Here is a 27,133-nt window from a genome sequence, read left to right on the forward strand (position 1 = left end):
AGTGCCTCAAATTGATTGATTGTCTTTTATGCAAGTTGTTTTTGTTGCATTCATTAAAAATCTCACGGCTGTCGATAGAGAAGATATTGGAATTGCGTTGCAGATCATTTTGGCAGCTAAGAAGAACTTTTAACCTCTCAACGTTGCCTTATCCTTTCCTATTCTTGCCATAACAATAATTTTATCACCCACTGAGGTTAAACTTCAACCTCTAGAATTCTGTACTCTTCAAGAAAAATTTCTGCATCAAACAAATGTCATTGCAGGTTTTTCTGAGGTTTTGTACACATGATCATCATAGAATCTCTATAGTGTGGAAGCAGGCCATTCAGCCCATTGGCTCCACACCGAATCTCCAAAGAGCATCCCACCCTTTCTTTACTCCCAACCCTATTCCTGTAACTCTGCATTTCCCATGGCTCATCTACCTACCCTGGACGCTATGGGACAATTTAGCAAGGCCACTCCACTTAACCTGCATGATAATAGGAATTTAGGAGCAGGAATAGGCCATTCAGCCCCTCAGGCCTGCTCCACCATTCAATGAGATCATGGTGATCTGTGACCCGACTCCACATGTCTGCCTTTGGTCCATATCCCTTAATACCTTTACATAAAATTAACAACTGATTCAGCATTGACTGTCATTTGTGGAGGAGAGTTCCAAATATCTACAGCCCTTTGTGTACAGAAGTGCTTCTTAACATCTCTCCTGGGTGGTCTGACCCTAAATCTCAACTAAGACCCCAAGTTCCAGAATCCCCAAACAGTGGAAATAGCTTCACTTTATCTACCGTCTCATTTTCTGTTAATATCTTGAAGACATTAATAAGACCACCCCTTAACCTTCTACATTCTAGAGAAAACAAACCTAATTTGCGTAATTTCTCCTTGTAACTTAATCTCTAATATCCGGGTATCATTCTTGTAAACGTACGTTTTATTTCCCCCAAAGGCAATATATCCTTCCTAAGGTGTGGTGCCTAGTACTGCTCACAGTCTTCCAAGTGGAGTCTAAGCAGTGTTTTGTATAACTACGGCATAACTTTTGCATCCTTGTACTCCAGTCCTCTAGATAAAAAGGCTAGCATCCCATTAGCTTTCTTGTTTATTTTCTGCACTTCTTTGTGACATTTTAAAGATCTGTGCACCTGAACTTTGTGGACATCCACTGTATTTAACTTCATACCATCTAGAAAGTACCTTGATCTATCCTTTTTGGTCCAAAATGGATAACGTCACATTTGCTTACATTGAACTCCATCTGCCGCAGTTTTGCCCATTAACTTAGTCTATCAATATCCCTTTGTAGTTATACCTATCATCTACACTGTCTACAATGCCACCTAACTTTGTGTCATCAACAAATATGACATACAATGCCAAGTTGTTCATAAATAATGTAAATAATTGAGGCCCTAACACAGATCCTTGTGGGACACCACTGGTCACAACCTGCCAATTTAAATGCCCATTACCCCTACTTTCTGTCCCTTGCCATTCAACCAACTTCCCCGCCATGTCAGTAATTTGGCCTCAATTCTGTGGGCATCTACCTTTGTTAAGATTCTCTTATGCGGTACCTTATCAAGTGCCTTCTGGAAGTCCGTACAAATAACATCAATAGACATTCCCCTCTCCACTACCTTAGTCGCCTTTGCAAAAGGTCAATGGAATTTGTCCAGCATGATCTATCTGTTATTAATCCATGCTGACTTTCCCTGATCAGCTGAAAATTTTCAAGGTGTTCAGCTACAGCATCCTTGATTATAGATTCTAACAACTTTCCCACTACAGGTGTTAGCCTAACTAGTCCATAATTCTTCTTTTTCTTGTTTTCCTCTCTTGCCCTTCGTTAAAAGAGAAGGGACATGTGCAATTTTTCCAATCGAGAGAAATGACTCATGTATCTAGGGAAAGATTGCAGTTAGAACTTCTACAGTGTGCTTTCTTTAATACCCTCAGATGGAAACAGGCAGGTCTTGGGAATTTGTCACTCTTTAATTCCATTAATTTCCTCATTAACAATATTTTCTTGCGTTAATTTTAAACAGTCCCTGTTCCTGATCCATTATTAATTTCCTGGGTCTTGTAGCAAGCTATCCTCCTTTTCTAATGTAAATACTGAGGCAAAGTAATTATTCAACATGTCTACCATTTCCCCATACTCATTGACAATATCCTCACTTTCAGTCTTTTATGGACCAACAATACTGCTGACAACCTTCTTTCTCTTAATGGGACTATAAAATTTGTTCTTATTCTTTTTGACGTCCCTAGCAAATTTCCTTTCATAATTCCTTTTAGTAGCTCTTATAAGTTGCTTTGCAGTCCTTCGCTGGTCTTTGTATATTCCCCATTCAGCAGGATTTGTGCCAGTTTTTGCATTTTTTTAAGCTTTTTAATTTAAGCTGTCGGTTATCTCTTTATTTGTCCATGAATGTGTTTTTTGTGTGAAGCGGAGCTTTTCCATCTCAGGGGTGTAAATTGGTTTGGTATCCACATTAAATGTTTCTTTAGGAATCCTCCACTGTTCTTCAGTTGTTTTACCTATTAGCAGAGATTCCCAGTTTACTGTGGATCTCACTATTACGGTGTTGCTTAAATATTGAATAGAAATGGTTTGAATCTGGATTTAATGTTGTAATTATAGTCTGTGTAAATTGCTGGGTTTACTTTTCACTCTGTTCCAAATGCAGCATTTAGCTGTTGTGCAGAATGTGTTACCACTTATCACCTAGCTATTTCATCAATCAGAGATGTGAATGAGAAATGAGACAGCAATTCAGTGTCAGCTAATACCATATGACTGCTAAATGCTTCATTTGGAACCCAGAGCTAAAAACAAACAAGTTGTTCATCTACATGCACAAATAGCTTTTTAAAATAGTAATAATTTATTTCTGAGAAAGTATTGAATTTCACTGATGCACTGAATTTCAAATTGATAGGAATCTACTAGTTGCCATTTCCTTTTGTCATTGGTTCTCCTTTTGTACTAAATTGGGTTTAAAACTTCTGCAAAACAATTTGGATTTAAATATTGCTTTCATATTTTGCCCACCTTGCATATCACACCCACGCCTGAAGTGTGTGAACTGTGGTGTTTGTAAATTAAAAGAGTGCACATCAGTGAAGTTTGCTAACATGAGGTATAATTTGCTTATTGGTACATTAAGTGGCAGTGGGCAAATTTGGGGAAGAAAATCACAGGGAAGCAGTCCCTAGTGGGCATTGTATAATCTGGAATTTTTGCAGTTAGAGAATCATGGAGCATTAGGGGGTCTTCCTTTGGTCTTGTGTAATTTCTGAACTCTAACTAGTGACTATTTTCAATTTCCCATTTGGCAAAGCTGATGAGGATAAACCAAAAGATGAGGCAGGTAATTGAAATAGAACTTGGGTGATGAGATTTTGAACTTGCTGCTGAGACTGAAAACGCTCAGCTAACCCCAGTCTTTTAATGAACTTTAATCTGATTCACTCTAATCTCCATGCATTTTGCAACTTCCACACTCCATCCCCTTGTTTAATGTTTAAAACCTGGAACCTACAACACTGCTTGCTCCCTGCACTGTGGATTATCTTGACTGTCCTTGCCAACTGGCAAACTGAAAATAAGAAATGCATATATTAGAGTTACAGTAGACCTGGGCCTGCCTGTGACTTTACAGACCAAGGGACTCAATTTTAATCTTTTCACCTATCTGACACCATGGAGATCATTTTTGTTTTTGTCTTTTTGACACCGGGCAAGCTGCCTGCTATGTCTGCGCAATGATGTTGGTATGAAGCTGGATCAGCATTAATGGTGAGTGTGAGCTGTCAGCAATAATTGCAGCTTTTATAAATAGCTCACATTTGGGAGGGTGGGGCTTCTAGCTGGCTGATCTCTTAAAGCCAGGCTGTATTTGTTAAAGGCAGGGATGGAGGTTTTATTGGTTGAGTGTGGAAGATAAAATATACATGATATTAGTTGCTAGCATTCACTGAATTTCTGATGCTGCAGGAGGTTGTGCATATTCAAAAAGCCAAAAGAGCTTTTCTCTCAGAGAGTAGGCATGTGCTCTGTCTTATAGTGAAGGTATTGTCCGTTATTTTGACTGTCCTGTGTCCCTTAAGGAATGCCTCTTGCTTCATATTTTTAGGACAATATGTGGGAGACAACATTTTGAGTTTTTGTTTTAATTTGGACTGCAAGTCTGTGAGTTGTCCAGCATGGTGATGGTAATGCTGTGACTCCATAAGATAACTTGCAAGTTTTGTTAGCTTTCAATCTCCACCCAGGCTATATGATCGCCAGCACACCACCGTGATGGGTAAAGTGTCCCTTGTTTTGATACATATGAATAATGCGAATTTAGGGACAAAAGTAGGCCATTTGGCCACTGAAGCCTGCTGTGTCATTCAATAAGATCATGGCTGATCTGTTTTGTTTCAGACTCCACATTCCCACCTGCTTTTGATAACCTCAGAATTTTTTTGTTAGGCAAAGCCATCTATCTACTGCTACCTTCACAAATATTCAATGATCTCCATCTCCTTCTGAAGCAGAAAGCTGCACAACTCAATGATCTCCATCTCCTTCTGAAGCAGAAAGCTGCACAACTCTCTGAGAGAGAAAGAAAATCTTCTCATCTCTGTTATTGAAGGGCAACCCCTAATTCAAACCTGATCCAGTCTGGTTAGAATGTATGTCTGGGTGACATGGCTGTCAATGTAATTAAGTTGTCATATGAGCTGTGGTGGAACACAGATGTGAAAAGTTGTTTTGTATGACTGTACACTTTGCAATGAGTGTCCTCAGTCCCTGCTGGAACATGATGGGGGAATGATCTTGGGCTGAGCCAGCTCATTGCCAACAACAAAGCACGCTTGTGTTCTCAGAGTATCCTCCTTAAGTGCAGAGTGTGTGAAGTCCAAAGTGTAGTAGTTGAGAGCAAATGTACAAACCAAGTCCCCACACAGAAAGTTACATTCTTCAATTTTCCCTCTCATGGGTCCTCCAATTTCTCATGTTTTAGAATATGACCAATTAAATCTTGTTGCCTCCTCAAAATTTTTCTTCCCACTCCATTTGTCTCCAGAACAACAATTCACAAGTTTCTCCCTTTTGGCTCATTTTCTCACTTGTGACTGAATCAGTGGCTGATTTTCTTAAAAGCAGGTCTTAAAGCCAATAAAAAAATTTGATGAAAATCAATCAGGGCATAACAAAAACAAACCAAACGTGGGAGTTTACTTCTGGAGGAATAGAATAAAAGTAGAAAAAAGTGCTGAACATCTGGCAAATCTCTTTAGTATGTGTAATTCTCATCAGCATGTTAGAAAAAAAAGACACTGGAGGTGGTGAAACGAGATTTAATAGGATGAACCGAAAACTGCAAGATCATACTTAGCAGGAAAGGCTTAACAGGCCAAGTCTGTTATCTTTTCAAAAGAGGACGGCGAGGGGTGGCCTCAGAGAAGTTTTAAAATTTATTACTGTTTTTAATAGAATAGACGCAGAGGGTCTAGGAAGAAATGTTAATCTAGAGGCTACCAATGTAAATATTACAGTCAATCACTAAGAAATTAATAAGGGAATTCAGAAGCAACTTCTTCATTCAGTGCCTAGTGAGAAGGTAGAATTTGCTCCCAGAGGGAGTAATTGATGCAAAATAGCACAGCTGCATTTAAGGGGAAGGTAGCATACAAGGGAGAAAGGATTAGAGAGTTACGGTGATTTAGAAGGATGAATTTAGAGGAGAAAGAAATGGAGAAGTCTGAGGTAGAGCATGAACATGGGCAAATACTGGCTGGGCCGAATAACCTGTTTCTTTCTCTGTTCTGTCTAATTCTGTGCATGTATGTGGATTTTCAACAATGGAAAAATATATATATCAATTTACCATTTTTGCCTATATCTTACCAATTCCTATAATAGATACCAGTCACAAAAGGTAAGAATTCTAATTGTATAATAAACTTACAGAGTACTGAGAGGCCGAGAGAGAATGGACATTTTTACTAGTGAGAGAGACTAGGATCCGAGGGCACAGCCTCAGTGAGAAGGGAAAACTGTTTAGAACTGAGATGAGGAAGGATTTCTTCACGCAGAGGATGGTTTATCTGTGAAACTCATTGCAACCGAAGGAGGCCAAATCATTGCATGTATTTAAGACACAATGTGGAGGTGCTGGTGTTGGACTGGGGTGGATAAAGTCAAAAGTCACACGACACCAGGTTATGGTTCAATATATTTATTTAAAACTACAAGCTTTCAGGGCGTTGCTCGTTCATCATGAAGTCATGACAAAGGAACAGCACTCTAAAATCTTGTGATTTTAAATGAACTGTCGGCCTGTAACCTGGTGTGTGACTTCTGTATTTAAGACAGAGATAGACAGGTTCATGATTGGTAAGGGGATCAAAGGATATGGGAAGAAAGCAGGAGAATGGGAGTGAGAAACATATCAGCTATGATCGAATGCTGGAGCAGAGTTGATGGGCTGAATGGCCTAATTCTGTTATTATGTCTTATGGTCTTTGGTCTTGTTGCAATTACATTCTGATGTTACATCAGTGCTAGCCAGTTTACCTGCTCCAAACATCAAATAGTGTGTCTTTGTAGGATTAAAAATGGACAGAAGGACAAAGCATATGGACAAAGAATGGACAAAGCATATTTTGCATTGCAAATAAAAATAACCAACAGCCCCATTTTAATATTTGCATCAAACATCAAAATGAAGGGCTTCAAAATAACACTTATCAAATGCATAATAAAGCTAGCTTAGTTTATTTTTATGGTTATTGTATTGTAATAGCATGATTTAATTCCATTAAACTTGATATACAAGCACTACATCACATTTGATATGCAGTACTACATTGTGCCATTTATGTTACAAAAGCTGCGAAAGAACTTGTATTTAAAAGGAATTCAACGCAGCTAGATCTTTATCCATAATGAAAACAGTCGTGGGTTTGAGACACCCAGTTTTCAGATCTGCACTGACTTTCAGTGCTGGCTTGCCTGCTGAATGATTCTTCCTCATAGGACATTCCTTCTATTCCCACACAGGTTTTATGTCAATTTCCTTTGCAGAAAGAATAATCACTGCAAAAATTCAAAGCTCAATCACAAAACTCTGGGTACTCTTGATGAGCTGATTGGTTCCAAATTCCAATGAGCCAAGTAGACACAATCTCATGCTGAATAATGACATCTATTAGGCATCATGCTAAGAATTAACAATAATTAACATTTCTACAATGCATAACATCTTTGTGAAATGACATTATATTAGGAAGTCTTTTACTGATTCAGTGTATTACAAAAGAGAATTTTATTATGTTATATTAGGTGATTTATATTATTGCTTGCTGGACTTACAAGTAAACAAGAATTTGATAAATATATTCATCACGAACAGAATGGTATTGTGCTCAAGAGCTGCTTTAGTCACCAATATAGATCTTATGAAACTTGACTGCTTCCTGTAAATAAAGATCTGATTTATATTGTTGAGGCTTAAAAGATATTATGGAAGATTTTAGCAGATTGTGTACATTTTCACTTCATGAATGGTTTTCAATTTACTTTATGCAAACAATGTTTGTTCTTGTGATAGCTGTGCCAGCTTATTGTATCTAATAACATTAGGAGCTGCATTCGATTCTCAATGAGTGCACGATACAGATATATGAATATACGTATTAGGGGCAGGACTAGATCTCTTGGCCCCTTGAGCCTGGTCTACCATCCACTAAAATCATGGCCAATCAGTTTGTGGCCTCAACTCCACTTTCCTGCCTATTGTCAATTGTTTGACCCATTCAGTCTTAAAAGTGTTCAGTGACCATGCATCTATCACTGTCTTGAGAAGAGTATTCCATAGGCTTTCACTCGCTGAGAGGAAAATTCTACTCCTCCCTATTTTACACAATACCCCTTATTTTTAAAGTGTCCCCCTGTTCTAGTCTGTCAAAGAAGAGGAAACATCCTTTCAGCATTCACTCTTTCAAGTCCTCTCAGGAGCTTATATGCTTCAATGAAATTACCTTTTACTCTTCTGAACTCCAATGGATACAGGCCTAACCAGGCTAATCCTTCCTCATAAAATAACCTCCCATCCCAGCAATTGATCATTTCTTTTTGTTCATTCAGCAGATTTTGGCTCCACTGGTTCCATATGTGCCCTTGAGAAGGTGGTAGTGAGCTACCTTTTTTAACTACTACAGTCCATTTAGTGTAGGTATGTCCACAATGCTGTTAGGGTGATAGTTACAGGATTTTTTTCCCAGGAAAAGTGACATATTTCCACATCAGGATGCTGAGTGGCTTGGAGAGAAACTTGTAAGGGGTGGCATTCCTACATATCTGCTGCATTTGTCCTTCCAGTGGTAGTGGTGTTGGGTTTGGAAGTTTCTGTCTAAGAGGCCTTGGTGAATTACTGCAGTGCTTTTGGTAGATGGTACATACTGCTGCTACTGAGCAATAGTAGTGGAGGGAGTGAATGTTTATGGATGTGGTGGAATCAAGTGGGCTGTTTTGTCCTGGATGTTGAGCTTCTTGAGTGCTGTTGGAGCTATACGCATTCAGGCAAGAGGGGAGTATTCTATCACGCTCCTGAATTGTGTCTTGTAGATGGTAGGTAGATTTTGGAGAGTCTGGAGGTGAGTTGCTCACCGCAGTATTCCTATCCTTGACCTGCTCTTGTTATAACAGCACTTATATAGCAGTCCAGTTAAGTTTTTGGTCAATAATAACGCCCAGCATGTTGATCCTTTTTTGAACTACTTTTAATACAAGTATATCTTTTCTTAAATAAGGAAACCAAAACTGTATGGAATGGTCTAGATGTAGCCTCAACAATGTCCTATAAAATTGAGCAAGACATCCTCACTTCTTTATTCCATTCCCCTTACAATAGACAATAGCATTCCTTTTACCTTCCTAGTCACTTCCTGTACTGCATATTAAAATATTTTGTGATTCATGTAGCACAACATACAGATCCCTTTGTACCTCCAGGGTTCTGCATTCTCTGTCTATTTAAATATTATACTCCTTTTTACATTCTTCCTGTCAACGTGGCCAAGTTAACCTTTTCCCGCGATATATTCCAACTGCTCGATTTTACTCTGTTAACGTAATCTTGTTCTGCAAAATATGCAATTGAACTTCCATCCCCTAAAACCTTTGCTCTAACTCTATTGTTTATGTTCACCTTTCCCATTTGTAATTAGTAGCTAACTAACTAGGCACATCCTCTGGACTGTCCTCTCTAAACCCTAACCCTTCCACATCTTTAAATGAACTTTTGATCAGGCCTTCTGATATCTCCTCTATTGCTGGCTGCACCTTTTAAAATGTTTGGTTGCATTAAAGTTGTGACATAAACTCAAGTTATTGTTGCTGTAACATGTCTGTGGAGCCTAAAGTTTACATCCCTTGAATGTAAGAATGCAGTGGTGAGGTAAACAGCACATGAAAATGGCTCCTGTACACTGCCACACATTAGAAAGGTCTCATAAACTAGGTTTGTTCCTGAGTGCATGGCTGCAAGATAACGTAAGAGATTCACCTTTTCTTGAAAGTGATGCCTACTTTTTTGAATCCAATGTACTTCAAATAGTATTATGCAGATACATGCAAGGTAGGCCCATGAAATTTGAAAATTTTCCTCATGTATTGATTTCTATCCTAAAATCTATCATGACAGCCAACATTGTATTGTTAATCTATTTTAATTATAGAAAAGATTTTCATTTTTCAGACAAAAAAATGTCCTATAAAACACACCAGAAAATTTAAAACACATTATACCTTCTCAACATTTAATTCTGGGAAATATTTGCCCTGTCAATACAGCAAGAGGATTCAGTACTAATCAAATTTGGAATACTGCATGCAATTCTGGTCTCCCTGCTATAGGAAGGTTATTGTGAAACTTGAAAGACTTCAGAAATAATTTACAAGGATCTTGCCAGAGTTGAAGGATTTGAGATATAGGAAGAAGCTGAATAGACTGGCGCTGTTTTCCCTGGAGGGATGACCTTGTAGAAGTTTATAAAATCATGATGGGCATCAATAGGGTAAATAGATAAGGTCTTTTCCTCAGTGTGGGAGAGTCCAAAGCTAGAGAGCATAGGTTTAAGGTGAGAGGAGAAAGGTTTAAAAGGGACCTAAGGGGCAACTTTTTCACACAGAGGGAAGTGCGTGTATGGAATCAGTTGCCAAAGGAAGTGATGGAGTCTGGTATGATTACAATATTTAAAAGGCACCTGGATGGGCATATGAATAGGAAGAGTTTAGAGGGATATGGGCCAAATGCTGGCAAATGGGACTAGGTTTATTTGGGATATCTGGTCGGTGTGGATGGGTTGGACTGAAGGGTCTGTTTCCGTGCTGTGCATCTCAATGACTCTACGAAAGCTCAGTTTTCTGGAGAGGATAGGAAATTGTGTCCAATGTCCAGTGGTCTATCATGTACCTGTAAATATGTCAAATACAATGTAGTGAAATTCTCTCTGTATATTGATGAAGGGACAGAATTTTCCTTTCCCTAACTAACGGTTTGCTGGCAGGAGGAAGAGGTCCGCCCTGATCTCTCTGCAATATTGCAGTGGAAAGGGTGAATCCCAGTCCAGCCATACTTGCTGTATTGAGGCCCTTACATTTTTCCTTTATTCTTCCCTGGGATGTGGGTATTGCTGGATACACGAGCACTTCCCCCTTCTGGCCACACCTGATGCCTTCCTTCCCCTCCAATCCATGAGATCCCCCACACTTACTTGGTCATAGACTCTGGGACTTACAATTTCAAACTGCCTGTAGACCCAGTCCTAGTCCTGTTCACTGCAGCTTCTGGCACTGCTGGGACCAGACAGCTATTAGCCAATCTGAGTGGGTAGAAGCTCTGTTCTTAAAAAAGAAACTTGTTTGTAAGATGTGCATGTTGCTGGCTAGGACAGCATTTATTGCTTATTGCTAACAGTCCTTTCTAAGATGCTGGTGAGTGGTTTTCCAGTCTTCAGTGGGTATGAACACCCACAATACTGTTAGGAAACGAGATCCAGGAATTTGACCCAGTGATGGTGAAGGTACAGTAATATAGTTCCAAGTCAGGGTGGGGTGTGGTTTGAAAACAAACTTGCAGGTGGTGGTGCTCCCATATAACTGTTGTACTCATCCTTCCAGGTAACGGAGGTAATGGTTTTAGAAGGTATTATCAAGGGGATCGGTATATACCGCAGGGCAAGAGTTATAGCTGGGGGAAAGGCAATTATGAGGCGATGAGGCAAGATTTAGGATGCATAGGATGGAGAAGGAAACTGCAGGGGCTGGGCACAATTGAAATGTGGAGCTTGTTCAAGGAACAGCTACTGCGTGTCCTTGAGAAGTATGTACCTGTCAGGCAGGGAGGAAGTGGTCGAGCGAGGGAACCATGGTTTACTAAAGAAGTTGAATCTCTTGTCAAGAGGAAGAAGGAGGCTTATGTAGAGATGAGGTGTGAAGGCTCAGTTAGGGCGCTTGAGAGTTACAAGTTAGCCAGGAAGGACCTAAAGAGAGAGCTAAGAAGAGCCAGGAGGGGACATGAGAAGTCTTTAGCAGGTAGGATCAAGGAAAACCCTAAAGCTTTCTATAGGTATGTCAGGAATAAAAGAATGACTAGAGTAAGATTGGGGCCGGTCAAGGACAGTAGTGGGAAGTTGTGCGTGGAGTCCGAAGAGATAGGAGAGGTGCTAAATGAATATCTTTCGTCAGTATTCACACAGGAAAAAGACAATGTAGTCGAGGAGAATACTGAGATACAGTCTATTAGACTAGAGGGGATTGAGGTTCACAAGGAGGAGGTGTTAGCAATTCTGGAAGGTGTGAAAATAGATAAGTCCCCTGGGCCAGATGGGATTTATCCTAGGATTCTCTGGGAAGCTAGAGAGGAGATTGCAGAGCCTTTGGCTTTGATCTTTATGTCGTCATTGTCTTCAGGAATAGTGCCAGAAGACTGGAGACTAGCAAATGTTGTCCCCTTGTTCAAGAAGGGGAGTAGAGACAACCCTGGTAATTATAGACCAGTGAGCCTTACTTCGGTTGTGGGTAAAGTGTTGGAAAGGATTATAAGAGATAGGATTTATAATCATCTAGAAAGGAATAATTTGATTAGGGATAGTCAACACGGTTTTGTGAAGGGTAGGTCGTGCCTCACAAACCTTATTGAGTTCTTTGAGAAGGTGACCAAACAGGTGGATGAGGGTAAAGCGGTTGATGTGGTGTATATGGATTTCAGTAAAGCGTTTGATAAGGTTCCCCATGGTAGGCTATTGCAGAAAATACGGAGGCATGGGATTGAGGGTGATTTAGCGGTTTGGATCAGAAATTGGCTAGCTGTAAGAAGACAGAGGGTGGTGGTTGATGGGAAATGTTCATCCTGGAGTTCAGTTACTAGTGGTGTACCTCAAGGATCTGTTTTGGGGCCACTGCTGTTTGTCATTTTTATAAATGACCTGGATGAGGGCGTAGAAGGATGGGTTAGTAAATTTGCGGATGACACCAAAGTTGGTGGAGTTGTGGATAGTGCGGAAGGATGTTGCAGGTTACAGAGGGACATGGATAAGCTGCAGAGCTGGGCTGAGAGGTGGCAAATGGAGTTTAATGCGGAAAAGTGTGAGGTGATTCACTTTGGAAGGAGTAACAGGAATACAGAGTACTGGGCTAATGGTAAGATTCTTGGTAGTGTGGATGAGCAGAAAGATCTCGGTGTCCATGTGCATAGATCACTGAAAGTTGCCACCCAGATTGATAGCGTTGTTAAGAAGGAGTACAGTATGTTAGGTTTTATTGGTAGAGGGATTGAGTTTCGGAGCCATGAGGTCATGTTGCAGCTGTACAAAACTCTGGTGCGGCCGCACTTGGAGTATTGCGTACAGTTCTGGTCACCGCATTATAGGAAGGATGTGGAAGCATTGGAAAGGGTGCAGAGGAGATTTACCAGGATGTTGCCTGGTATGGAGGGAAGGTCTTATGAGGAAAGGCTGAGGGTCTTGAGGCTGTTTTCATTAGAGAGAAGAAGGTTAAGAGGTGACTTGATAGAGACGTACAAGATGATCAGAGGATTAGATAGGATGGACAGTGGGAGCCTTTTTCCTCGGATGGTGATGGCTAGCACGAGGGGACATAGCTTTAAATTGAGGGGTAATAGATATAGGACAGATGTCAGAGGTAGGTTCTTTACTCAGAGAGTAGTAAGGGCGTGGAATGCCCTGCCTGCAAAAATAGTAGACTCGCCCACTTTAAGGGCATTTAAATGGTCATTGGATAAACATATGGATGATAATGGAATAGTTTAGGTTAGATGGGCTTCAGATTGGTTTCACAGGTCGGCGCAACATCGAGGGCCGAAGGGCCTGTACTGCGCTGTAATGTCCTATGTTCTATGTTCTAAGGAGACTGGGTGAGTTACTTTGGTGTATCTTGTGGATGGTACTCATCGCTGACACTGTGTCAATGTGAATGAAGTGAATGTTGAAGGTGTTGGATGTGGTGCCAAACTAGAGGGCTGTTTTTTCCTGGATTGTGTCAACCGTCTTGAGTATTCTGAGAGGTGATTCCATCCAGGCAAATGGTCACTATTCCATCACACCCTTGACTTATATTGCTGTAAATGATAGAAAGGCATTGGTAAGTTACTCACTGCAGAATTCATAGCCACAGTATTTATGGCTACTCCAGTTCAGTTTCTGGTCTATGATAGATCTCAGATGTTGACAGTTGGGGATTCAAAGATGTTAATGCCACTGAATGTCAAGGGGCAATGGTTAGATTCTGTCCTAATGGAGATGTTCATTGCCGGCCACATATTGACATGAATGTTATTTGCCACTTTTCAACCCAAGCTTTTGCCCTGTTTGCTTTTGAAATTGCTCAGATTGCTGGAAGCTAGTCAGAAAAAGAGTCATTTTCTTGCAACACAGGATCTTCAATAGTGACTCTCACAGCAGTCTGAAATCCAAACATAGGTTCCTCAGCTCACCAGCATAATTGAGCACGTCAGTCCACTAGCACACACAGGCCAGGGTTGAATCTTGTTTTTAATTCCTGTCTCTGTATACTCTTGAAAAGGGTAATTGCAATGATATCTCTTACCTAGACAGTTGTCTTTTATCCCATCATGCTCACAGTCTGAAATACTCACAGAGGATTACAGGTTGGAGCACATTTCCCATTTGAAGCTTCTTTGACACCTTTAGGTGTGGTGTTCCCAGAATTCATCTTCAGACTGCCACCGAATTTACATCCACAGTCATTGTCTTGGTGTATCTCCATTATTAAAAAGTAGGTTATAATTTCAGTCTATCCATAGGTGATCTAGGGTCATGAAAGCTAGTGTGACTCCAATAAGTGGGGAGTTTCCCCGCTGATTCCCATTGAATCCAGTTGTGTTAGGGCTCCTTGATGCCACACTCAGTTGAATGCTGCCTTGATGTTGGGGCAATCACCCTCACCTTACCTTTCTGAGCGAGATAGAGAAATCCCCCCTCCAGCCAATTAACCAACACTCAAGATAGACCGGGGTAGCAAGCAAATTCACCCAAAATTCCTGCAGGATCATTTGTGATGGAATGTTGTTTCCATAAGTCGAGCTGTTAGAATCTCTGAATAGCTGCTCCTCTGATTACAGACTGGTTTTCTCTCATGTTTGTTGCTGATAGGCACATGTCAGCAATAAACATGGGAAAGAAGCAGCCTATGACTGGTGCAACATTGAGAAGGTGAGTGCTATCAGCCAACTGAAGGTAGTGGAAGGCAGGGAACATGAATTGAAGCCGTGCTGGAGGATCAAAGCCAGTGGGCAAAATGAAGATAAAATTGTGGGGGAGAGAATCTGCAATTTGGGGTGCGCGTATGGAAGAGATTCTGAAAAGGCAGGGGAAGGAAGAGGGTCTGTAAAAGATAGAGTGGGTCTACAAAGGGGCAGGAGGAGTTTTAAACGTTTCAGCAAAGGAATACTCAATTAACTGTGTTACGGGGACAGGGGAATAGCCAAACTCCTCTGATAATTAAACTAAAACAGAAGCCCCTCTAATAATTATTCCCCGGAACACAGAGAGAAACTTGCCTTTCCCCTCGTAATCTGTTAAAAGTTGTTAAAAGAAAGACAATCCCTGATCTCCAGTTTATCAGAAACAAACAACAATTTAATTATTTAACGCTAACAATGAACAAATTAGAAGAAATACTAACAAACCAAATAATTTCCCCCTAAGTACTAACCATTTCCTAACAGAACTAAATTCTATTGGAATGCTATTCAAATAAACATAAGTCCCACTTATATAAACCCGATTAATAAATAAACAATAAACTAAAACTTAATCTCTCCAAACTCACACAGACTGTGTGTCTTCTGGAACTCTCTGCCACAAATGCCTTTCTTCTGCCAAGTCTGCTGTTAGAAGGGTTCCTCTGCAATTTCATAGGTGAGGTCTTTAATGTAAACTGCCGTGATACTTCTGATAGATCTTTTCGCAGAGCATATGGAGTTTGTGAGAGCCAGGCTTAAAATTCTTTTTGCTGCAAGTGAATGTTGGCTCACTCTTTTGGATGGCAATTGGCTATCCCCCGATTTTCAAAAATGCCCTCATCTTTATACCCATAATGACATTATAATATGTCTTACGTAGGATTGTTTCAATATTGTCAATACCATCAGGTTTAAATTCAATTGGCTTTCTGTATGTAGGTGCTTATTTTAAATTAATTGGCCAAATTCAAACTCGCCACAACATCAAAACAAGGCTACTGTTTTGCCTGCCACCTGTAAGGCTTTTTTGATACACTTGTTCCACTTTTTGAGGCTCTCTGTACTGCCAACCTCTAGATCCTGCTCACAGAGATACATCTTTTAAAAATCTATTAGCACAAAAAAAACTCTCCCCTTAAAGGTACTATGCACTCTTTTCCCCACTATCATTTTTACCAACAAATTCTAGCTTCCTGCCTTCCAATTCACAAATACTTTGCATCTTTGCAACAACTGGAATTGGTGGGTTGTCTCGCATGGGAATGTTACACGGGCTAGGCTTGTAACCATTGGAGTTCAGAAAAGTTAAGGGTGAATTAATTGAACATTAAGAACCTGAGATACCTTGACAGCGTAGATGTGGAGAGAATGTTTCCTCTTATAGGAGAATCAAGAATTAACGGTCACTGTTTAAAAGTAAAGTCACCTATTTAAAACAGATGAGGCAATTATTTTTCTCAAAGAGCAGAGCTTTTGAAACTGCCTTCCTGAAAAGGGTTGGAAACAGAGCTTTTGAATATTGTGAAGGTGGAGGTGGATAAATTGTTGGAAAATAAAGGTGTGATAAGCTATTAGGGTAGGTGGGAATGTGGATTTGAGGTTGCAATCAGATAAACTATGATCTTACCAAATGGTGGAGGAGGCTGAGGGGCAAGAATGCCCTTCTCCTGCCACTTGTTTGTATGCAACTGGGAATTTAAAAAATTGAAAATGAATGTGGAGTCTCTTGCGTAAGGCTACAGAGTTTTGGGAACAAATGTCGGAATAAAGTAGTGGCTATTATTACAATAATCACTCTATTCAATATGTTAATGCTGAAGAGTTTTACTTCATAGAAATTTATGTGTGATCACATCGTAAGTGTCTTGCATGCTAAGAATTAATTGGTGTGCAGTGACTATTTTGGAGACAAATATGCAATTTTCCAATAGACGTTTGATAAAGTACCAAACATAAAACTGGGATAAATGGGATATTTTTGCGATGAGAGGCTGTAACTAGTGGAGTACCATAGGGATCAGTGCTGCAATACATAGCAAACACTTGGCTGACAGAAGTGAATGTACTATCACCAAGTTTGCAGATGATACAAAAATAGGTTGGATGGCAAATAGCGAGGCTGACATAATCAATTTAGAAAGGGGTATGGACAGTTTAAGTGAGCGGGCAAAAACTTGATAGATGGGATATAATGTGGGAAAATCTGTGGCTTTGCACTTTAGCAGGAGGAATAGAGGAGCTGGCCATTATTTAAATCATATAAAACTGCAGGATGGAGCAGCATGATGATTTGGGCATCCTCATGCAGGAATCACAAGAAGTGAGCACCCAACTTCAATGCATAATAGAGAAGTCAAAGGTTTGGCCTTATGTCAAAGGGAATGGAGTACAAAACAGATAGATCTTACTAAAAGTGTACAAGGCATTAGCTGGAATACTGTGAACAGTTTTGTCCCCTTATCTAAGGACATATATGCTGCCATTAGCTTTTTGATCCTGGGTTTGGAGGGATTTGCTTATGATGAGAAGTTGAGTAGGTTGTACCTGTTGGAATTTAGAAGAATAAAAGGAGAACTTACTGAAGCATTTACATTGCTTGGGGGAGAGCTCGGCAGGGTAGATGTTATGAGGGAGTGTCTTGGACCAGAGGACATAATCTCAGAGTAGGGAGTCACCAATTTAAGACAGAGATGAGGAGGAATTTGCTCTTTCAGAGGATAGTGAATGTCTGGAATTCTTTTCCACAGAGGGCTTTTAACTATACTCAAGTCTAAGATAGGCAGATTTTTTAATCAGTGAAGTAATCAAAGGTTATGTTGAAAAGGCATCAAAGTGGAGTTGAGGATTATTAAATCTGTCATAATCACATTGAATGGCAGAGCAGACATGATGGACTGAATGGCCTACTTCTGCTCCAACATTGTATGGTGTTATAGACCTAGAGAAAATATCACGGCAGCCTCGGTGGGGGGAGGGGAGTTATTTTGAACCCTACAGATATGTCTCCCTGATGACGATGTGTTCAGCACTTCAGATAATGAAGGAGACAACCCTACAAAAACAATCCTGGCCAATGTTTACATAAGTTTTATTACAATAACTGCCAAGTTTTTATGGAAATAAAATGAAAATTCCTAAGCATAAGCTTCATGTTATGTTGACTTAAAAGTTGCAGACCTTTGCCTTAAAGGGAATTGTAAAACAGAAACATGACATGAATGTTGTTATATTAATACATTTGGAGCATTTTTTTTTGTATACTTTAATTTTCTCTGGTCATGTCCTTCAGCTTCAAATGTAGTTTGCCCTCTGGTAATGGTGGCAGATTTTCCTCAACTTCAATTCAGATATTGATCAGTGGAATAAGGTTATTGAGCAGTTGGGAACACCTTCCCCAGAGTTCATGAAGAAATTGCAGCCCACTGTTCGTAACTATGTGGAGAATAGGCCCAAGTATACGGGACACACTTTCCCCAAGCTCTTCCCAGACTGTCTCTTCCCAGCAGACTCGGAGCATAATAAACTAAAAGGTAAGGAACCAGACTGCATATCGGGCTTCGCTCATTTGTAAGAACAAATTTGTTTACAAACCATAGACATGCTTGAATGAAAGCTATCCATATCAGAATTAAAATTTGGAAAAATACACAAACCAGCATGTTTTAAAATTTGGTCTCATGATAGCCACTAGGGGAATCTCAATTCAGAGACATATTCCTGACGCCTCTTGTCAAATAAAAACCAAAAGAACTGCAGATGCTGTAAATCAGGAACAAAAACAGAAGTTGCTGGAAAAGCTCAGCAGGTCTGGCAGCATCTGTGGAGAAAAATCAGAATTAATGTTTCGGGGCCAGTTCCTCAGAACTGACAGTAACTAGGAAAATGTGAGTTTATATACAAATAGGGTGGTGAGGGGGGTTAAGGAGTAACGATAGGTGGGTATAGAACCCAAAGAGAGAGAAGAACAGTTGGACAGACAAAAGGGTCGGTAATGATCTGGCTGTGAGGGTGAATAGCTGTTAATGGAGACTGTTAGTGGCTAACAATAGGTAGTGTGTAATGGCAGGCTATGGGATAACAAGGCCTGGTGTGTGGGGTAGGGGGCTAGGATATGGGAGAGCTCAGGCCCACATGGGCCCCAGTTATGCCTGTCTCTTCGTGGGATGCATGGAACATTCCTTGTTCCAGTCCTATTCCAGCCCTCACCCACAGTTCTTTCTCCAATATATCGATGATATCATTGGTGCTGCTTCCCTCTCTCGTCCGAAATTGGAAAAGTTCATCGATCTTACTTCCAATTTCCACCCTGTCCTCACTTTCACCTGGTCTATCTCTGACTCCTCCCTTCCCTTCCTCAACATCTCTGTTTCCATTTCTGGGGATAGACTGGCCACGAATATCAACTAGAAACCCATCAACTCCCACAGCTACCTGGATTATATTTCCTCACACCCTGCTTCCTGTAAAGTCTCCATTCCGTTCTCTCAGTTCCTCCGTCTCCATTGCATACGTTCTGATGAGGCCAACTTCAACAAAGAAGCCTCCAAAATGTCCACCTTCTTCCTCAACTGAGGATTCCCCAGCACTGTTGTTGGCAGGGACCTCAATTGGGTCCGACCCATCTCCCGCACTTCTGCCCTCACCCTCTCTCTTCCCTCCTGCAACAGCCATAGGGTTCCCCTGTCTTTACATACCATCCTCCCAGTATCCACGTTCAGAAGATCATTAGCCAGAATTTCTGCCACCCCCAGTGAGATGCTACTACCAGACAAATGTTGCTGGAAAAGCTCAACAGGTCTGGCAGCATTTGTGAAGGAAAATACAGAGTTAACGTTTCGGGCCCGGTGACCCTTCCTCAGAATGGTTCTGAGGAAAGGTCACCGGGCCCAAAACGTTAACTCTTTTTTTCAGAGTGCAGTATGATTAGAAATTCAACGTAGTTTTGTGAAAGGGATGTCCTAATTTACATGGGGCTAAAGTTACAAACGTGTTGTAGGTCAGGCAGCACTGTGGCTTGGCCATTGGGCAATCAGACATGACCCAGATACCACATTTTTAGCCCAAACCATAAATTTCTGTTGCGATCTCATTGGTACGGATGCTCTGGTCACTCTAAAGATGGTCTCTGATGCTGGAGTAACCGTGAGTTAGACAGGGGAAAGGGAATTTTAACTCCATGATGGTGAATACAGGGGACACCGAGGCCTCTGTTTATAAGATTGCTACCAGTGGGAAAACCTAGCCAGAGTTCAGCCCTCTACAGATTGTTTGGTAAATTTGGAGCTCAGCTCTGAAGCCTGAGTCATGAGCCAGACTCTAGCCAAATGTCTGCCAACTTGAGCACCCCTGAAAAATGGGCCATGGGGGCAATGTTTAAAAACACTCATAGCCAAAGGCGCCAACTATAGAATTTCAAGCTGTTAGTACTTAATAGAATCCCTACAGTGTGGAAACAGGCCATTCAACCCAACAAGAGCATCCCACGCAGACCCATCCCTTTACCTTTTCCCTCTAACCCCACATTTCCCATGGCAAACACACCTAACCTACACATCCCTGGACACTATGGGCAATTTAGTATGGCCAACCCACATAAACTACACACCTTTGTGACTGTGGAAGAAGACCAGAACACCCAGCAGAAACCCACACAGACATGGGGAGAATGTGCAAACTTCACACAGACAGTCACCTGAGGGCAGAATTGAACCCAGGTCCCTGGTGGTGTGAAGCAGCAGTGCTAACCACTGAGCCAACGTGCCGCCCAATTTTGCTATATCTCCTCCCCGCCACACTTTCCCTTTCAGGTGCCCAAGATACACTCTAAAAGGAATGGAGTGGGGTTGGGTATCAACACTATTGTGATAGTTGGGTGATCTCTTTCTGAACTCAGCAGAGTCAGGGGCATAGCTGACTCTCCATTAGCCACTCCCTTGTACTTCATTGGGGTTGAGGATCTCCAACTATTAAATCTTCTGAAACTAACAGAAGTTTTGCTGAGTTGAGGTCATTGTGTAGAACACCACCAATACATAGAGCATAAAAGGAGTTTCAGTTTGCATTTGACTGGGTTTCACACTCAAGCTTATGTTACAAATCAAAGGAAGGCAAACAGCACTAGAATTAAATTGTATATAGCATGGCAATTAATTGAGATTTCGGAAAAAACATGAACATGTTTTGCAGCCAGCCAAGCCAGAGATCTTCTGTCCAAAATGTTGGTTATTGACCCAACCAAACGGATATCTGTGGATGAAGCCTTACAGCACCCATACATAAATGTCTGGTACGATCCAGCTGAAGTTGAGGCGGTAAGTCCTGATTGTTCTTCCTCCAATACTTGATATTTACATTCTCAGTAAAGTGACAGCTAAAATCATAATAAAATGTGACCAAGGAATTTAATCCATTGTATCCTGAACAGGCAAAGAGATAAACTCCAGTTGGCTCTTCACTAACACCGTAGGCTTGATTTTCCTCAGCTACACTGCACACAATGCAGGGATATTGTGGTAGAGGAGAGAAAATGGGTGGGAAAGCCTTTTAGCATATCTTTCCTACTCCTCTCCCCTCTCCCCCTAACTCAACCCTATCTTCAATGCTACTTTTCGAGCACCCAGCTGGGATCTCAGTCCTGCATGTGCCCGCTGAACCTTATAAATGGGACATTGAGGGGAAGGTGAGATGGAGAAAGCAACCTGCCTGGCATAGTACAGTCAACCTCAGGTAAGACCAGCAAAGGGATAGCAGCTTGGCGTTGGACAAGCATATCACTTTGCTCATCTGTCATACGTAGGTTAGGAGAATCTCAGAGCAATAGATTATCTCCTCCGTTGGGTTGGTGAATGGAGGGAGTGTGGGGGCATTCACAAGCAAATATTTTCATACAGCTGAACACGTGGACTGTTATCCTTTTCCAATCATTAGCTAGTCACTCAATGATTGCCATCCAGAAACTAGCAATGAAAGTCCCATCTTCACCAGGAAATGGTACCCATTTTGAGTAGGTTGTCAACATGACTTTTTAAGTCAAATGAGGCCAATTAAAAGAGGCTAAATGAGATTTCTTTTTCATTTGGCTCCCAGCAAGCACTGGCAAGGCCAGTTTTGCTGATTAGCATTGGCCTACAAGAGGCAGACCAGGCAACCACCATTCCAAATGGGCCGAACCTGTGGTGACAATGGGAAACTTAATAGTGGTAACACTTTGGCAGCATTAGAAAAACTCACCTTGCTAGCAAAACTGAATCATTTCAGGGAGAATACAATTAGAGCACAGAAATGTTGGGCATATTGTAAAAAATGGATGAGGATAAACCATTATAGAGCCATAATGAAATGACAGTCTAAGTGTATTTATATACTAGTTGTGTTTCACTCTTTGGGCTTTCTAACATCATCTTATTCTCTTACAGCAAACTTAAATCCAGCAATTTTCTCTGGAGGCCAATATTTGATTGCTTAATTTGTCTTTGAGAGCCTAGACATTGGTTGGAGAGGGCATATAATGTTCAAGGAACTGTCAGATGAATTAATCTTTCCATTCACTGTGTACCAGAATTTGTGAACTGTGAATTTCTTTTTTTTTATCATTACACAGCTTTCAGAGTAGTAGTACAGAGCTTTTAGAAAATGAGAGATATTTTGTTAAGTGGGGCTTTAAAGTAAAATCACTCATAGAATCATAGAGTTGTACAGCACAGAAACAGCCCCTTTGGTCCAACTCATCTGCTCCGACCAGATATCCTAAACTGACCTAGCCCCATATGCCAGTATTTGGCCCATATCCCTCTAAACCCTTCCTATTCATTTATCCATCCAGATGCCTTTTAAATGTTGTAATTGTACCAACTTCCACCATCTCCTCTGGCAGCTAATTACATACCCACACCACCCTCCCTGAAAAAGTTACACCTCAGGTCTCTTTTAAATCTTTCCCCTCTCACCTTAAACCTATGCACTCTAGTTTTGGATTCCCTTATCCTGGGAAAAAGACCTTGGCTATTTACCCTATCCATTCCCCTCATAATTTTATAAACTTCTATAAGGTCACCCCTCAGCCTGTCACACTCCAGGGAAAAAAGCCTCAGCCTATTCAGCCTCTCCCTATAGCTCAAACCCTCCAATCCAGGCAACATCCTTGTAAATCTTGTTTGAACCCCTTTAAGTTTAACAGCAACTTTCCTATAACAGAGAGACCAGAATTGAACACAGAAACCTAAAAGTGGCCTCACCAATGTCCTGTACAGCTGCAATATGACCTCCCAACTCCTATACTCAATACACTGACCAATGAAGGCACGCATACGAAACACCTTCTTTACCAACCTGTATACCTGCAACTCCACTTTCAAGGAACTATGAACCTACATTCTTAGATCTCTTTGTTTGGCAGCAATCCCCAGGGCCCTACCATTTACTGTGTAAGCCCTGCCCTGGTTTGCCTTTCCAAAATGCAGTCTTTCAAGTAATCCTTAAAAACCATGGCACAGAGTTCAATTTTATAAACCAAGCAGGTACCTTAGAGTCAAATGGAGCTGAGTCAATTTCGATTGAGTTAGCCAATCTTGGCTGCATTTGGGATACTGTCGTCTGGCCACAGAGTTCCTTGGATTCTCTACTGTTTGTGCTCAGTTGCTTCTCCAGTGATACCTGCTACACCATGCACCTATGTGAAAGTCAGTCATTGTAGCACTGAAGGATGTTCATCCGTATATATTAGCTCTCTCTAGTGCAATCCAGTCAGTCATATTTCAGCAAGTCAAGTGAGGATATGATTCAGCCTGGGATTGCTGCCTCATCCGGAGCACTGACACTTACATGTCCAAACTTTTGCAGGAAGATGGTCATTTGGACACAGTGTTGCTTAGAAGCTGTATCCCAGAAGAAGTCAATACCTTAACAAGAAGAGAATGAGCGTGAACTTGCTTCATAGAGTCATAGAGTTTTTACAGCAAAGAAAGAGGCCCTTTGGCCCATCATGTTGGCACCAGTCACCAAACATCCATTTATTTCAATTCCATTTTCCAGCTCTTGACCTGTAATCTTTTCCGTTATATCATTTCAAATGTTCATCTAAATTGCTCTTAAACGTCTCGAGGGAATATTTCGGAGTTTTCAAGATTCTCATGAAGGTTCAGTCCGCCCATTTAAAGTGTTAAAAGCTCCTTCGATAGGATACAAGGTCAAGTGGAATATTGCTGAAAAAACACACATTTTGCCCAAGCTTTTCATCTTGTACTCATCAGAACAGTTCGTAAATAATAGTGAAGTAAAAGGGAAAACAACATTAGTAGAGTGGGAGAAGAGTGTGCTGATTGGTTGGCAAATGGACTCTGATTGATAGAGGTGTTGCCATGAAGAACGCATCAATTATTTATGACTGTTATACATAGTGTAATGCTAATAACAGGCAAAGGCATCTTCTCTCTCACATATCATGCCTCTTAGATATTTATAATCAAGATGTTCAGATATATTATGGCATATGTCCCCAGCAGGTGGGACTTGAACCCAGAAGTAGGAACACTACCACTGTGCTACAACAGCCCAAGAGTAACCCTTCAATTAAGCCTCTGTATCCGTGCACAGTAGGTTGTAGATCACCTGCAGACCCAACCAATTGACCACCTTTTAATTTCTAAAATGAGTGACTGAAGCATTATTTACTTTCATCAATTGGCCATTTAACATGGCCAATCCACCTAACCTACACATTTTTCAATTATGGGAGGAAACCAGAGCACCTGGTGAGGACCCACACAGACACAGGGAGAATGTACAAACTCCACACCAGCAGTCACCCAAGGCTGGAACTGAAGCTAGGTCCCTGGTACTGTGAGGTAGCTGTGCTAACCCCTGAGCCACACTACTAGCCAGACTTGTGGAGGGAAATGGGTGCAGGTATCTAAAAATCTACATACTTTCCTGTGCACTTCAATCTCAACTCAAACAAACAGGAATACCAAGTGCGATTCATAAGTTAATCTGGAAACTGTTTTCCAGGAGTTTTTGGATCCTTCGTTAGTTTCAATAAAGATCACTGCCAGAGGAGGGCATGCAGAGTCCTACATCAGGAGATTTGGTTTTGTGATTTAGGACTAGATTAGGGCAGGATCCGCAGTCAGCACAGCCAGTGAAGAGCAGCCTGCCAAAGAGTAGTTCTGGGCCTCCAAAATGGGATCATGGTCTGGATACTCAGGTATGTGATCATTTCATAAAGCAGCTATATTTCTCTCCATATCTGAGCCAATAATGTGAGAAATTATGGAGTCATTAAAATTGACATTCATAAGAAAGCAGAGTCATATTTGAAAAACATGAATTCTGTAATCATTGACATGCAGAAAGACTTTAGTGTGCTCTTACAAGGAATTAATTTATCAGGAAGGTACAACAAGCAAATGTGAAGCCAAGTGGCATGTTGCACTTCCCAGCAAGTGCATGGGAGCAGAAGGAATTCTTGCTACAATTGGCTTTGGTGAGACCATAGGTGGAATACAGTGCATAGTTTGTCTAAATAGAAACCTTACAGTGCAGAAAAGAGGCCTTTTGGCCCATCAAGTCTGCACCAGCCCTCTAAAGAGCATCTGACTCTACCCCTGTAACCCCACATTTCCCATGGCTAATCCACCTAGCCTATATACCATGGGTCAATTCACCTAACCTACATAACTTTAGACTGTGGGAGGAGACCAGAGGAAACCCATGCAGGCACAGGGTGAACGTGCAAACTCCACACAGATAGTCACCCAAGGCTGGAATTGAACCCAGGTCCCTAGCACTGCAAGGCAGCAGTGCTAACCACTGTGCTACAGTGCTGCCCTTGCTGTACCACCATGTCACCCTTTTAAGGAAGGATAGATGTGTATTGGAGATAGTACATTTGAAGGTTCACTAGATTGGTTCCTCTGATGGAAGGATTGTCTTACAAAGAGAGGGAAGTGTAAAATGAGTCTATCTTCTCTGGAGTTTTGAAGAATTAGAGATAATCTGATTGAAACAAGCAAGATTCTGAAGGAGCTTGACAAGTTGGCACTGAGAGGTGCTTTCCCATGAATGGATGATCTAGACATGGGCATAGCTTCCATTTACAAAGTTGATCATTTTGTATTGAGTTGAGAACTTTCTTCACCAATGAGTTCTAAATCTTTGAAATTCTCATCACCTGGAGTTTGTGGATTCTCCATCATTCAGTATATTTATGGTTGGATTAGGTCTCAGGTATTGAGGGATATGAAAAGTAGATGACAAAGTGGAGTTGAGGCAGAAGATCAGACATGGTCCTGTAGAATGGCAGAGCAGGTTCATGGGATGCTTATGGTGTACTCCTGCTCCTATTTGTTATGTTCTTACAGGGTTTGATGATCAGAATGCAAAGCCTTAACAAGGTGACGAAAACTTAACCATTTTACCACTCAATGTATCAAGGAGGAATGATGCATTGGCTATGAATTTCACTTCCTTTCCAAAAAATATCACAGCTTTACTATTTCATAGCACTTTTGAAGTTGTGCAAGAAAGACAACCCACTCACTGTTTTCTTGCAATTTACCATTGAACATGTTTGCTGTTTCCGATAACACTGATTTCAAATGTAAGTACTGATCTCAAATGTCTTGACGTAGCCTTTATTTATCTTAGTATCACCAGAAATGAAACAAATGAAAAGGAAGAAGATGCTTACGCTTCAATTGGCAACTTGTTCGTGGGATTAATAGATAACTTGTAATTTAACAGATAACTTGTAACTGATTGATAATGTGTGTAAGACAGCTGTGATTGATGTGGAGCCTGACAGGCTGAATACTGATAAAGCTTCCCTACAAAACTCCAGACTCACTGAGAGCTGATCGCGGCACAAGTAGAAGAAAAAAAGTGAACAATTTCCATCTTCAATGTCTCAGACACATTGTTGGCATGTCTTGGCAGAACAAGGTCACTGTCTCTGACGCATGCAAATTCCATTGGGATGCATTCATTGCTAGACTAACAATGCCTCTGCTGACTCGGACACATTCATCAGAATGAAAACGTCCATATTCCCAATGGTTTTCAGTATGATAAACCAGGCACTGGGCCTCAACCTCCTGGCAGTCCATACCTCAGCGACAGGTACACCTGCAGGTAACGTATCAAGATGCTTCACATTAACAAGAACAACTGGAAGACAGCCCCTGATGACTGTGACATTGGAGGCTGACCGTTTGGAAAGAAATTGAAAGGTGACCTGAAATTAAAAGTTCAGCTGTCAAAGAAGGCAGCTCAGACAAAACAAAGGCCAGTGATAGTAGAAACTGCAGATGCTGGAGAATCTGAGATAACAAGGTGTAGAGCTGGAT

At 41.1% G+C, this 27,133-nt stretch overlaps 1 protein-coding gene across 1 annotated transcript in view; it reads left to right on the forward strand.

Moving 5' to 3' along the window:
* mapk10 (mitogen-activated protein kinase 10) overlaps positions 1-27,133 on the forward strand; it is a 214,336-nt gene that overhangs the window by 160,883 nt on the left and 26,320 nt on the right. The window contains exons 9-10 of the mRNA XM_020527900.2: positions 18,140-18,322; positions 20,979-21,103. Coding sequence (XP_020383489.2) covers positions 18,140-18,322; positions 20,979-21,103 — 308 coding nt within the window. The remainder of the gene's footprint in view (positions 1-18,139; positions 18,323-20,978; positions 21,104-27,133) is intronic.

Source organism: Rhincodon typus, chromosome 1 (genome assembly GCF_021869965.1).
Source record: "Rhincodon typus isolate 14 chromosome 1, sRhiTyp1.1, whole genome shotgun sequence".
Classification (NCBI taxonomy): Eukaryota; Metazoa; Chordata; class Chondrichthyes; order Orectolobiformes; family Rhincodontidae; genus Rhincodon; species Rhincodon typus.